We start from the raw sequence: 13862 nt of genomic DNA, 5'->3' as shown, positions 1-13862 counted from the left end.
GGATGTATGAATCAGTCCATGTTCTTTAGTAGTTTACAATGTTTGCTGGAGACACAATCGTGTCATGACAACGCAGTCATTACACGAAAAAAATGAGAATATTAAATACATGGCTATCTAAATATTCTAAATATTTAAATAATAATATTTCGGTAGTATGAGAAACGCCTTGCCAGCGCTAAAAAGGAAAAAGGACGGCAAAAAATAAAAAATAAAAAAATAAAAAATCATGCGCATGCGCAGTTCCACCAGCATCCATCACGCGCATGCGCAGTGAGATTGCCTTTCACATCTCGCGCCAAACTCAAGCAGTCAAACATGGTGAGAACATTTTATTATAGTTATTATATTTAAAAATATAGTATTTCGATTACTTTTAAGAGAATGGCACTTGTTTTTTGAGCTGCTCGAAGGTTTGCATAAATGTTTAAAATAACATTCGTTGTGTTCAGCTCAGGTTAAGCGCTGTAAATGACACTCATTCGCCATTGACTTGTAAACAACTTGTAGAAAACGTGTTTATGACAACCAGAACAGAGTTGTTTGGAAATAAGTGACGACGAAAGTTAGCGGGCATTGAAGTTTACGGCACTATTTTCACTTTATACGTAGATAGTTAAGAGGTCATTACAAATAAAAGGTGATAAGGTGAATCACTAAATAATTAGATTTGTTTTTAAATTATGACATGACATTGACGTCATTACTAACGTTACCCTTATAAAAAGATGGCTTTATCATGTTATATATTGAACGCCATATTTAACGTTAAATGTGTTATTGAAAAAACACTTTTGTGTTCTAACTGCAAGATGAGATTAATTTTAAAACATTTTCTTAACCTTTTGTAATCAAGTTCATAAGTGTCAAACTCGTTTATGCAATATAGCAAGAAAAGTTAATACAGTAACACATTTTTAATCTTGAAGCTCTTAATATATTTAAATTTCCTTCTTTTAAGTAAGTTATCAGTAGGGCCAGACAGAATTTGCAGACATTTTAGCTATTTCTGCGCAAAATTTAGTAAAAAAATCTGCAGATTTATGCGGAAAGATTTTTGGGAGTATCATAACTAAAAACTTACATATATTACATTAAAAAAAACAATACCTTTTTAACTTTAATGTTTACAATGCAAATCTAATTAGATCCACTTATTTGGTAAACAAAGCAAGTATCTCATAATATATCTATGAAAAAACAAACTGTATTGTAAATAAATCATATGAACATTTTTATATTAGATAATAATATTAGTCAAATTAATTTAAAAACTGAATATATATATATATATATATATATATATATATATATATATATATATATATATATATATAATTAATATTATTATTTATATATGTTTTTTTAATTTACACAAGTAAATAAATAGAATCTATAATGGGCTAAAATCTGCGGATTTCTGCGCGCACAGATTCTGTGTTATAAACAGCAGAAAAACAAAAGTACTTCAGTTTTAGTGTCAAGTGAGTTTTGTTGTTGTTCTGGAACACGTAGCTTAATGTTATGCCGCAAAAGCTTTTTTTATGATAACTGATATTTTGAAACACACTGTGTAAACACCAGTTTGTATAAAGGAGTCCAAACTTTTCATTTCTACTTCCACTCATTTAAGAAACGAGTTTAATGAGTAAAAATAAAAACATCAGCTATTCAGTAATTACTGTTTAGTTAGTTATTTAGAATAGAAAGATATAACTGCATTGATTGTCTGATTTATAATCCACAGTCTAAAAAGAAAGGACTTAGCTTGGAAGAAAAAAGAAGTCGCATGATGGAAATTTTTTTTGAAACTGTAAGTATATGTGATTTAACATTCTCATTTTATATGAACGTATCCATGAAGGTTATAGATGTGTGAATGAGTCCTTGTTCTTTAGTAGTTTGCATTAACACAAACCTTGAAAGATGAGATTAATTAAGATTATTTTTTTCCACCTCTTCAGAAAGATGTGTTTCAGCTGAAGGATATGGAGAAAATTGCCCCAAAATCCAAAGGAATCAGTAAGTTTTATTACCCTGTTGTGCTTTGTATATGTTGCAGGACCTAAGTCTATGTCACAGACAGAGGGAGCTCTAAGTCTCTTGGCTTATTTTATAAACAATGTATGTAATGGTAATCTTCAAAAAACCGACCCTTGCCTGTTTCATCTGGATTAAAGCAAATAATTTCCAGAGAAGTGGCCACTTGACCTGAAATGTATTAAACTTTTTGTCCTAGAACCTCAGAAATATCTAGTAATAAAGCTTTCTTTGTTGAGGACATTATAGCAATAATAAAGAAATGGCATAATGTTTAAAAAAGATAAAGGCTATGTTTGTCAGAACCTATACAAATGCCCCTTTACGATCAACATCCAGGATAAAACATTTTTCAATAGTACACTGGCAAGGTGACAAGCCTGTTTTTTAATAGATGTAAATGGAGGAGAGACTTCAGTGTGCAGAATTAACTGCTTTTGTGAATACACTGCTTAATGTATGTCCTCTAATCCTCAATATATTTGCTTTAAATACATACTATTAATTTCAGGGTTTGTTTATTTTAATGTTTAGATAACAAAAACACATTTTTTACAAGAGAATTAAAAAAAAAAATTCTAAAGATAATATTGAGTTAGTCTAATAATAGGGTTTTACATTGGATTTTGGATATTTGCATAAAATAAGCTTTCCCCAATATCTTATTGTCTGTGGATTGTGGCTACAGGGTATTTTGAATACATCTGCATTAATGCATCTTTTTAAATTATGATAATTGTTTATTCAAAGTTTTTTTATGCCACATTAGTATTTATTCACCCCCTCCACTCCCATCAAAATGACATTTGTAACACATAGGAAATTTTCCAGTGTTTTTGTATTACAACACAGTCATACTGTATTTTATGATGCAAACAGAACTGATTTAGAATTTTAGTCATGTTACAAATCATCAGATTGGTGACTGATCGGTTTTGCAATAATAATGTATAAAATACCACAGAAAACCAAATGCTTTTGTTAAGACATAAAAGTGCATGTACAAAATTGGTGTGGCAATAATACAGCACTGGCCTAACAGAACAGGAGGATTTTCGGTAGCACATTAGTATAGGGACCAATTCTTGCTATTAACTATTAGTGGCTTATTACCTGCCTAATAATAGTAAAATTTTTATTTTTTTAATAGTTAAAAAGTACATATTCTGAATGATTTTATTTCTACATGCCTAATCCTACCCAATACATAAGCCACAAAGAATCTGCGGCTATTTTTGCAGAGAATTTTGTAAAACTGTGGATTTATGCGCAATGATTTTAGGAATATCATAACGAAAAACTTAAAATATGAAATAAAAATAATACATTTTTAACTTTTATTTAATGTTTGCAATGCTAATCCACTTAGATCCACTTATTTGGCAAAGCAAATCTCATATAATAATATTTAACAGTACTATAAATATTTAAATACTATAAAACAGAAAATATTACTTTACAAACTGTATTGTTAATAAATCATATGAACATTGTAATATTACTGTTATTATATCACAATAATATTAGTAAAATTAATTAAAACATTTTATAAATACAAATTTACACACATTTACACAAGTAAATAAGACTCGATGGGCTGGAAATCTCGGATTTCTGCGCATTCAGATTCCGTGTGGGCCTACAAATACCTAAAGCCAACTACTACCACTAACTATTAATAAGCAGCAAATTAGGAGTTTATTGAGCTAAAAGTCTAAATGAAGTTTTCGTTTAATAGCAAGATTTGTATCTCAAAATAAAGTGTGACTAGATTTTCTAGATTTTCTCTTTATGTTGAGCTTTTAATTGCTCCATGTGTTCAGTGCTTGATTTCTTTTATTTCAGCTCCCATGTCAGTGAAAGGGGTGTTGCAGAGTCTGGTGGATGATAACATGGTGGACACTGAGAGAGTGGGCACCTCCAACTATTACTGGTCATTTCCTAGTAAAGCCCTGCACGCCCGAAAACGCAGATTAGAGGAACTGGAGAAACAAGTGAGGACATCTCTTTCTAATGTCTCTTATTAATCAGGTTGCTTATTGGTGTGCATGCTGTAATAAAAATCTGTTTAAATTACATTAAAAAGAATAAATCAATTGCTTGGTGGAAAGATAACAATGTTTCAGTTAATATATTGTTGTCTGTATATTTTACAACTTAAAAGTAGTTCATGAAGCAATCTTTCCAGTAGGGATGAGAGATTACTCAGACAATTTTCATGCACATTTTATCAGCAAAGTTGGTTTTAGTTAGGCTTCAGCACATGTTTTCAGATGGAGCATCATTTACTGCACAGTCAAAAAAAAAGATTTTGCTGCTTGTTCAATCTACTTATGCAAAATGAGCTTAAACAACAGAATTCTTGAGATTTTTTTTGAGAACAACTTAATTGTTTTAAGTTCAATGCCCTAAATTTATTATAATGGTGTTGTGTTGGGACAACCTGAATGAGTTTTGTGAAACCAGCATTTTAACAGTGCACATAGGACACTAAAATTGAATTCTATTTAATTGAGAGGTAATGACATAAATATAATTATTCAACTATTGCATTGCTTTTTAATTAGTTACAGTTCTGTGTAATAAATACTGTTTGTAAAATTAGCACATATAATAGTGTGCTTTTGTTCCAAACTTACCTGAGAACTCCAGTTGAGGTTTTAAAACAAATCCTTATCTGAGATGATTCTGTAGTAATTTGGAGATATATCCAGCTGCAGATCCTCGCATGTTTTAGGACACAATTCCCGCCACACAATCTAACCAGGGGCGGACTATACATGGCCAATATATATGGCCAATGACAGATCAGTCATCTTCTTGTTTTTCCTGTTTAACGGCAGCTAAGGATCATTATCACCTGCTACTGTAGCCAATGTCAATTTAACAATCAACTATCTCCAGGACGTCGACATGATTTATATGTGCAATATTTATTAACAATACTCAAAAAACTACAAATACATAGTTAGATATATATTAGTGGTGTAACGGATCACAAATTTCAAGATTCGGATCACACTACAGTTTTTGAGTCACAGATCGGACCATTTTTCAAATCGACAAAAAAGGGAGGAGACAAATGTCATTTGCTTTCCATTTATGCAGAAATATTACTGCAAAAACCATTGGCTTTAAACAACAAACATAACTTTGAACCTGTTATTTTAATAAAAATAAAAATCAAGAAAGAACCAGCTGAAAAAAGAAAAGTATTATATTAATTTTCAATTAATGATTCAACCATTCACACATAAAACTTCATGTTTCATTATAAGTGGATCATTTCTGAAAACCTATTCAGTGACATAATTTGGATGGTTGTTTGTCACCACCTGTTGGTTACACAATATAATTGCTTGCACCAGCATCAAAACATTAGCCAGCGTCAAATCCATTAAGCGGCGATTTTAATCTTTACCATACACTTTAGTGTGGTTATATCTGAACTATAAACTGTTCTCACAGTACTTCTGTGTTATTTAATTGTTTGTTACTCACTGAAAAGTGAGTAAAAACTGAATCTCTCTCGATCAAACGCAGATTTGAGTGCAGCGCTTAGAAGGATTAATAAACGTATGCAAATCATCATCATTTATCGTTCATCTTACGCGGGTTTGAATTGAGATCACGATCTTTTAATGTTTAATTGTGCAGCTTTACACTGAATACATTAGTGCAGGCTAAACAAACAGTGACAGCAAACACCTTTAATTAATAGCCTAAGAAAGCATTTAGGTTAGGTCCCACCACAACTTTTTCCGTCATCATTATTTATATATATATATATATATATATATATATATATATATATATATATATATATATATATATATATAGATAGATAGATAGATAGATAGATAGATAGATAGATATAGATATTTATTTATTTATTTTTTTAATATATATACTAAGGACTTTCTTATCTAAAAAAAGTATACTTAAAGGATTAGTTCACTTAAGAATAAACATTTAGAAATAATTTAGTCAAGTTTATCATTTAAGATGTCAAATTTTTATTTCTTCAGTCGTGAAGAACTTACTGTATTTGACGAAAACATTTTTTTAATGAATTCTATCTGTGTAGTGGACTTCAGTGAAGTTCCCTAGTTTGAAATTAAATACATCAAAATACATGATTAATAAATGAATTCAAGTTTTAAAATAAAACCTGAAAGTTACATCTGTGTGAAAAGGTTATAGTAAATCTTTCACAGCAAGCATTTTGGTTTAAAAGATGTCTAATAGACGTCCAAACATAGATGGCCAACCAAAGCCAAGCTAAATTTGGGCTGTCAGTGAAAATCTGATAGATGTTTAATTCAATTCAATTTATGTTTATTTCTATAGCACTTTTACAATGTAGATTGTGTCAAAGCAGCTTCACATAGAAGTTCTAGTAAATTGAAACTGTGTTAGTCCAGTTTTCAGAGTTGAAGTTCTGTTTAGTTCAGTTCAGTGTGGTTTGACTACACTGAACGACTACACATCAAGTCTGCTTAAACTCTTTGTTTGATATTTAGTCTATTTATTCACTATAGTCAGGCGTCTATAATATTTTTGCTGACAGACCAAATTTTGCCATGTGCTGGCAAAACAATATCATAAATAAATTGCTTTTGTAGTTTTTGCAATAATATTTTGAGCCATGAAAGAAAGTCTACTGTCGTCATCCATCTCAACAGAAGCAAACAGCTGCAAAAATAAGGATGGAGAGGATTCTTAAGAAACAAAGCGAGGAAAAGTAATACTATTTTATTTGTCTGGTGGAATGATGTAAATGTCTAAGTTAGAGATTTACATTCATATCGGCCTATATTGTCTTTATCTGCACCATTGTCAATGGTAATTTGTTATTGTTGATACTAGAGCAATTTAGAAAAATGGATGAGTGCCAAAATGAAAATATATGAAAAATAAGGAAGTATAGGTAATTGTTCTAAAATAATTATTTATATTCCTTTAACTGCCTGCTCTACCAAGTGGTTGACCGTATTTTGATTGTTTTAAATAATGACTGTTAAAGTCATTTAAAGAATGACTGCTTTAAATAATGGTTAACACACACACCATTTTTGGTTTACAAAAAAAACTAGATATTAAAGTTTGAGGACAAACTTTATGGTGGCTTGAAAAGCCGAGTCTGAATTAGCATGTTACTAGCATGAATTAGCAAGTAACTAGCATGATTCTAACATAAATTAGCATGTAACTAGCATGATTCTAGCATGAATTAGCATGATTCTAGCATGAATTAGCATGTTACTAGCATGTTTCTAGCATGAGTTAGCATGTTACTAGCATGTTTCTAGCATGAATTAGCATGTTACTAGCATGATTCTAGCATGAATTAGCATGTTTCTAGCATGAATTAGCATGTTACTAGCATGTTTCGAGCATGATTTAGCATGTTATTAGCATGATTCTAGCATGAATTAGCATGTTTCTAGCATGAATTAGCATGTTTCTAGCATGAATTAGCATGTTACTAGCATGATTCTAGCATGAATTAGCATGTTACTAGCATGATTCTAGCATGAATTAGCATGTTACTAGCATGTTTCTAGCATGAATTAGCATGTTATTAGCATGATTCTAGCATGAATTAGCATGTTACTAGCATGATTCTAGCATGAATTAGCATGTTACTAGCATGTTTCTAGCATTAATTAGCATGTTACTAGCATGAATTAGCATGTTATTAGCATGATTCTAGCATGAATTAGCATGTTTCTAGCATGAATTAGCATGTTATTAGCATGATTCTAGCATGAATTAGCATGTTACTAGCATGATTCTAGCATGAATTAGCATGTTACTAGCATGTTTCTAGCATGAATTAGCATGTTACTAGCATGATTCTAGCATGAATTAGCATGTTACTAGCATGATTCTAGCATGGATTAGCATGTTACTAGCATGATTCTAGCATGAATTAGCATGTTACTAGCATGTTTCTAGCATGAATTAGCATGTTACTAGCATGTTTCTAGCATGAATTAGCATGTTGTTAGCATGATTCTAGCATGAATTAGCATGTTTCTAGCATGAATTAGCATGGAACTAGCATGATTCTAGCATTAATTAGCATGTAACTAGCATGTTACTAGCATGATTCTAGCATGAATCAGCTTGTTTCTAGCATGAATTAGCATGTTGTTAGCATGATTCTAGCATGAATTAGCATGTTATTAGCATGATTCTAGCATGAATTAGCATGTTTCTAGCATGAATTAGCATGTTATTAGCATGATTCTAGCATTAATTAGCATGTTACTAGCATGTTTCTAGCATGAATTAGCATGTTACTAGCATGTTTCTAGCATGAATTAGCATGTTGTTAGCATGTTTCTAGCATGAATTAGCATGTTTCTAGCATGAATTAGCATGTAACTAGCATGATTCTAGCATTAATTAGCATGTAACTAGCATGTTACTAGCATGATTCTAGCATGAATCAGCTTGTTTCTAGCATGAATTAGCATGTTGTTAGCATGATTCTAGCATGAATTAGCATGTTACTAGCATGACTAGCATGTCACTATCGTGTTGCTAGCACCTTTCTAGCAAGATTAGCATGTCAGTAGGAAGTTTAAACTGTTAGCATGTGTTAGAAAAGCTAGTCACAGTCTCTGGGACAGTTGCTAGGGTGCTGAAATTGGTTGCTAGGGAGTGGCTAGTAAGTTTAAAGGTAATCAGTGATTGGCTGCTGGCTAGACTGAGTTGATTGAGGCCAGACTCTAGTCTGTAGGACAGTCTGATGCAGAGTTATGAGCTCACAAAGGTTGATCCAATGTTAAGTAAATGGGAGTCTTTTACAATGGAAGTCTATGGGACAGTTGCTAGGGTGCTGTAAGTGGTTGCTAGGGAATGGCTAGTAAGTTAAAAAGTCATCAGTTATTGGCTGCTGGCTAGACTGAGTTAAATGAGTCCAGTTAGAAGTCTGTAGGACAGTCTGATGCAGAGTTATGAGCTCACAAAGTTTGACCCAATGTTAAGTCAATGGGACTTTTGGGATTTTTCTGGGTCGTTTTTCGGAAAACCCAAGGTCGGATCAGTTAGAAAAGATATAGCAACCCGAGTCAGACCAGTTCGAAGGTTTGACGAAAGTTTGAAGTATGTAGCTTGAAAGGCCTAGGAGGAGATACACTTAGAAATTAGTCTCAGAAGAATAAGAAGAAGAAGAAGAAGAAGAAGAAGAAGAAGAATAATAATAAGTTTAAGATAGATAACAGTATGCTGGCTTTTCAAGCCACCATAATAAACAAACATAATCCTGTTGCACTACTACACTTGATTTTGGTTTTATTGCGAATAAAACTGAAAATCATATTTTCAGATTTTTCATAGTATATGTATTGATTCCGGTACTTTTACCATAAACCGACATATCAACCATTGGTAACACTTTATTTTGATGGTCCCTTTGAGTATTAGTAGACTGCCTGCTTAATATTTGTTGATACTGCTGCTAAACAGACATTTAACTGACTATAAGTAACTTTATAAGTAAAACCTAATCCTAACCCCAATCTTAACCCCAATTTAACAGTCTACTTATAATCTAATGAGAATTAGTTGGCATGTAGATGCAATGTAACTTGAATTTAGCAAACAAACCATCAAAATAAAGTGTGACCCAACCATTTGGTAGAGGCTGATATTTTAGAAATTATGGCATGTTAAAAAAATTCATTGAGTGTGTTAACTAGCCAATATTTTTTTTCTTAGTGGGGCAGTCAAAGGGTCAAATGAAGTATATAAAATAATTTAGGCTGAATGTTTAGATTTCTTTTTAGTTTGATTTTAGCACTTGAGTACAGAAATGTGTCCTATATTTGTTGTGCTTAAACTTACAAACATTTCTGAGTTTCTTTAAAATAGTTGAAAATGGATAACTATCGATACCCATAGTGGGATAAACAAATACTATGGACGTCGATTTCCACCATTCTTTAAAATATCATCTTTTGTGTTCAACAGAAGACAGGAAGTCAAACAGGTTTGGAGAAAGTGAAGGGGGAGTAAATGATGACAGAATTCTCAATTTTGGGTCAAATACACACCTAAATGTACTGATAAGCACAACAATACAGATTGAGCAATAGAAACCACACACTGAGTCAGAGGTCACTGTAAGTGAGCTTACTGTATAGAATATCAATGCATGGTCAATACTCGTGTATATAAACAGTGCACGGGGTCATACACACAAAGACAAAGCACCATCAGAGTTAAAGACTACAGTAAAGTTTGATTTCATTTTCAACCGCTTTTGGGGCCGGGTCGCGGCAGTAGTCATTTATAACTACATCATAAAAATTACATTACAGATTCACCATGAATTGCACTATAAAACCTACTTTCTAAGCTTTCATAAATATAAAATGACACTGTAATAATTAAACTTATATTTAAACTTATATTTCATTGATAGTTTTCCCCAGATTTAGATAAATCTACCATTATTACTGGAGATTTGTTTCTGTAAAAATGACAAAAATTATGCTTTGATGTAATACCATTGATAAAACAAATATTAGTTTAAAAATAATGTGTCTTTTTATTGCAGAAATGTAATGTATTTTTTGTTTGTGTAGCTTGAGGATGGCAGTCAGCGTAAGAAAGCCCTTCAGCAAGCAGTTGACAAAGCCAAAGTTGGACGTGAAGTTAATGTACGTGTTCAGCTGTCTTTCTCTCTGAACTACATTATTTTACAGCTCTTATGTTTGTGGGCTCTGTGTGTCTATTGATTTTGTTGTGTGTTTAGGAAGAGCGAGAGGATCTCTTGAAGGAGCTCACGGCATTGAAAGCTCAGCGAGATCAGATGAAGGTGGAAATGGAGAAGTACAAAGAATGTGATCCAGCGGTGGTGGAGGAGATCCGTGAGTAAACTTTTGTCTTTGGTGTCATGGATGAATGACACTCTCATAATCTCATAATCAGTGTTGTTATCTAAAAAAAACACACATTTGTTGCCCGTTAACTGACTTAAATATAAAATAAAAGTGATAGTTCAGGCAAAAATGACAATTTACTTGCCCTTAAATGGATCCAAACTTGTGTATTTTTTTTCTATATTTTAAATAGAAGATATTTGGAAGAATGTTGGAAAGCTGTAACCATTTACAGCTGTAGTAGGGAAATGGAAGTCTAGGCTACGGGTTTGCAACATTTTTCAAAATATCTTCTTTTGTTCACCTGAAGGATTAAATTGGAACAAGTAGAGAGAGCACAAGGAATATTTAATGAAACAAAAATGGTCAACCAACATTGGTTTTCCTCTGGCCGATGCTGGTATTTAAAAATCAAGGCAGCTGAGGGAAGATATAATTTGACCTTTTTTTTCTCCCTTGTTCTAATAAAATATTAAAGTTATAAGACATGATGCAGAAAATTACTTGTTATTACTTACTAAAATCAATTATTTATTGAATAAACAAAAGCATGTCCAATCAGTTAATTATAATGCAAAGCTTTATAGATTTTGGCATTTATCACAAGTAAAAATTGCAGTTAAAGTTAACCTACTATTTCATTAACAAATAGACAAAATGAAATTATGACGTTTTGTGTGGAACTCATTTGGTAATGAAATAATTTTTAATATGGTTTGTTATACAAAGTTATTAAATTATAATGAAATCTAAAACTATAATAAAGAAACCACGCTAAATTGCACAGTAATCAGCACAGATAAACTAATTAGTTCACATCTCACCTTGTTGAAGTGTGCATAAAACATTGATTTTTGCAAAATTGCATAATTACGTGAAATAGCTCACTCGTATTACACACTCATATTCAACGGAAAGAGGTTAGAGAAACCTATTTGCAGTTTGTGTAAAAATGATTTGAATATAAACTTATTTTATTAAAAAGTATATTTTTAAATGATATTAGAGAATGTTTTTTTATCCAGGAAATATGTTAAGGAGAATGTTTAAAAGAAGTGTCTCCTGCAGAAATTGTAGATTATTTATCACTAATTAAATTAAAAGATCCTTTATGACTTTTTAATCTGTGAAGTTATTTGTATGTTTTTTACATAATGCATGATTAAGAAGCAGTTATGATTGTAAATTATATATTGAATACTTAATACCATCAGTATATAAAACATAAAAAAAAACATAAAAACAACCACCAACAGAACTTTAGAAGAAGACTTTAAAGAAAACTTTACAAAAGTGTACAAATAGCATTTGATTAGGATTGAGTTTTTCAGCAGATTATTAACACGTCATATTAATTATGCACATATTGTACATGTTTGGGCCATATTGACATGATAATGATTTGTCGGCCACACATCCATGATGCATCCATCAAACCTCATCCCAAAGGTGGTGACTGGAGGTCATTTGACTTTATTGAACTCACTGTCACTTTCATGAAACCAATACGAGATGATTTGAACCTAGTTGTGTTGTTCTGTTGGTAGCATTGCAAGAGGGCTGTGATGATGTTTAGCAGAAATACTCAGGTAGGCTGTAGTATTTGAACAATGCCCAGTTCGCATTAAGAAGGCCAATAAGTGCCAAGTTTCACACCATTAAACCATTAGTGACCTTAATTATTGATACTAGGCAGACTAGATCCCATGTTCATTCCACTTTCTGGTTCTACCCTACCAATTTTGGTGAGCCTGTGTGAATTGCAGCCTCAGTTTGCTTTTTTTGACCTGAGCCTTATATATTTATATGTAATTCATCAGCCACCTTGCTTTCTGTGATTGCACGATTTAATGTTTTAAATTTGAGGGTTCTTAAATTTGGAGACAGAAAAGCAAAAATCGCAACGTTAATAATAAACATTTTTATCAGTCAACTGCTACAAGTCATATTTAGATACTTTTTACAGTTTTAAAAGGTATGGAATTGATTGAGTGACAGGTTTCTCACTGTGAGCAAAGAGAAGAGATGTTAAAAAAAGGAAGCGGGTGGTGTTAAATATTACAAGATCACATAAATAAAAATACTAATACCTTTTAATGAATATTTGGTAAAAGTTTGGGAAATGTTGATTTAGATTTTTTAAACTTTAACTCCGTTACACCAAACTTTAGCGCCATTGACAAGATAAGAGCAATTGTTTTGTATCTTTATCAGGGCACGCCACAGTGAAATGATCCACCACCGTTGATCTGCATGAGGTTAGAAATGTATAAGGGTTTTACACACACATACACAAACACACATGTATACACTCACTGGCCACTTTATTGGGTACACCTGTCCAACTGCTCTTTAACACAAATTTCGAATCAGCCAATCACATGGCAGCAACTCAATGCATTTAGGCATGTAGACATGGTCAAGACAACCTGCTGCAGTTCAAACTGACCATCAGAGTGGGGAAGAAAGACTTTGAACGTGGCATGGTTGTTGGTGCCAGACGGGCTGGTCTGAGTATTTCAGAAACTTCTGATTTACTGGGATTTTCACGCACAACCATTTCTAGGGTTTACAAAGAATGGTCCGAAAAAAAGAAAACATCCAGTGAGTGACAGTTCTGTGGGTGCAAATGCCTTGTTGATGCCAGAGGTCAGAGCAGAATGGCTGATAGTTCGAGCTGATAGAAAGTCAACAGTAACTCAAATAACCACTTGTTACAACCGAGGTATACAGAAGAGCATCTCTGAATGCACAACACATCCAACCTTGAGGTGTATGGGCTCCTGCAGCAGAAGACCACACCTGGTGCCACTCCTGTCAGCTAAGAACAGGAAACTGAGGCTGCAATTCACACAGGCTCACCAAAATTGGACAATAGAAGATTTTAAAAAGCGTTGCCTGGTCTGATGAGTCTTGATTTCTGCT

General features: G+C 32.5%; 1 protein-coding gene across 1 annotated transcript; it reads left to right on the top strand.

Moving 5' to 3' along the window:
• The first annotated feature begins 273 nt into the window (after positions 1-273).
• Positions 274-10933, top strand: mnd1 (meiotic nuclear divisions 1 homolog (S. cerevisiae)). Its single transcript, XM_056480052.1, has 6 exons — positions 274-321; positions 1748-1813; positions 1965-2022; positions 3886-4034; positions 10641-10715; positions 10811-10933. The coding sequence occupies exons 1-6, from the start codon at positions 319-321 to the stop codon at positions 10931-10933; spliced, it is 474 nt and encodes a 157-aa protein (XP_056336027.1). The 5' UTR covers positions 274-318.
• The last annotated feature ends 2929 nt before the right edge of the window (positions 10934-13862 follow it).

Source organism: Danio aesculapii, chromosome 1, assembly GCF_903798145.1.
Source record: "Danio aesculapii chromosome 1, fDanAes4.1, whole genome shotgun sequence".
In the NCBI taxonomy this organism is placed as follows: domain Eukaryota; kingdom Metazoa; phylum Chordata; class Actinopteri; order Cypriniformes; family Danionidae; genus Danio; species Danio aesculapii.
Note: the sequence above shows the minus strand (reverse complement) of the source record. Positions and strands in the feature narration are given on the sequence as shown.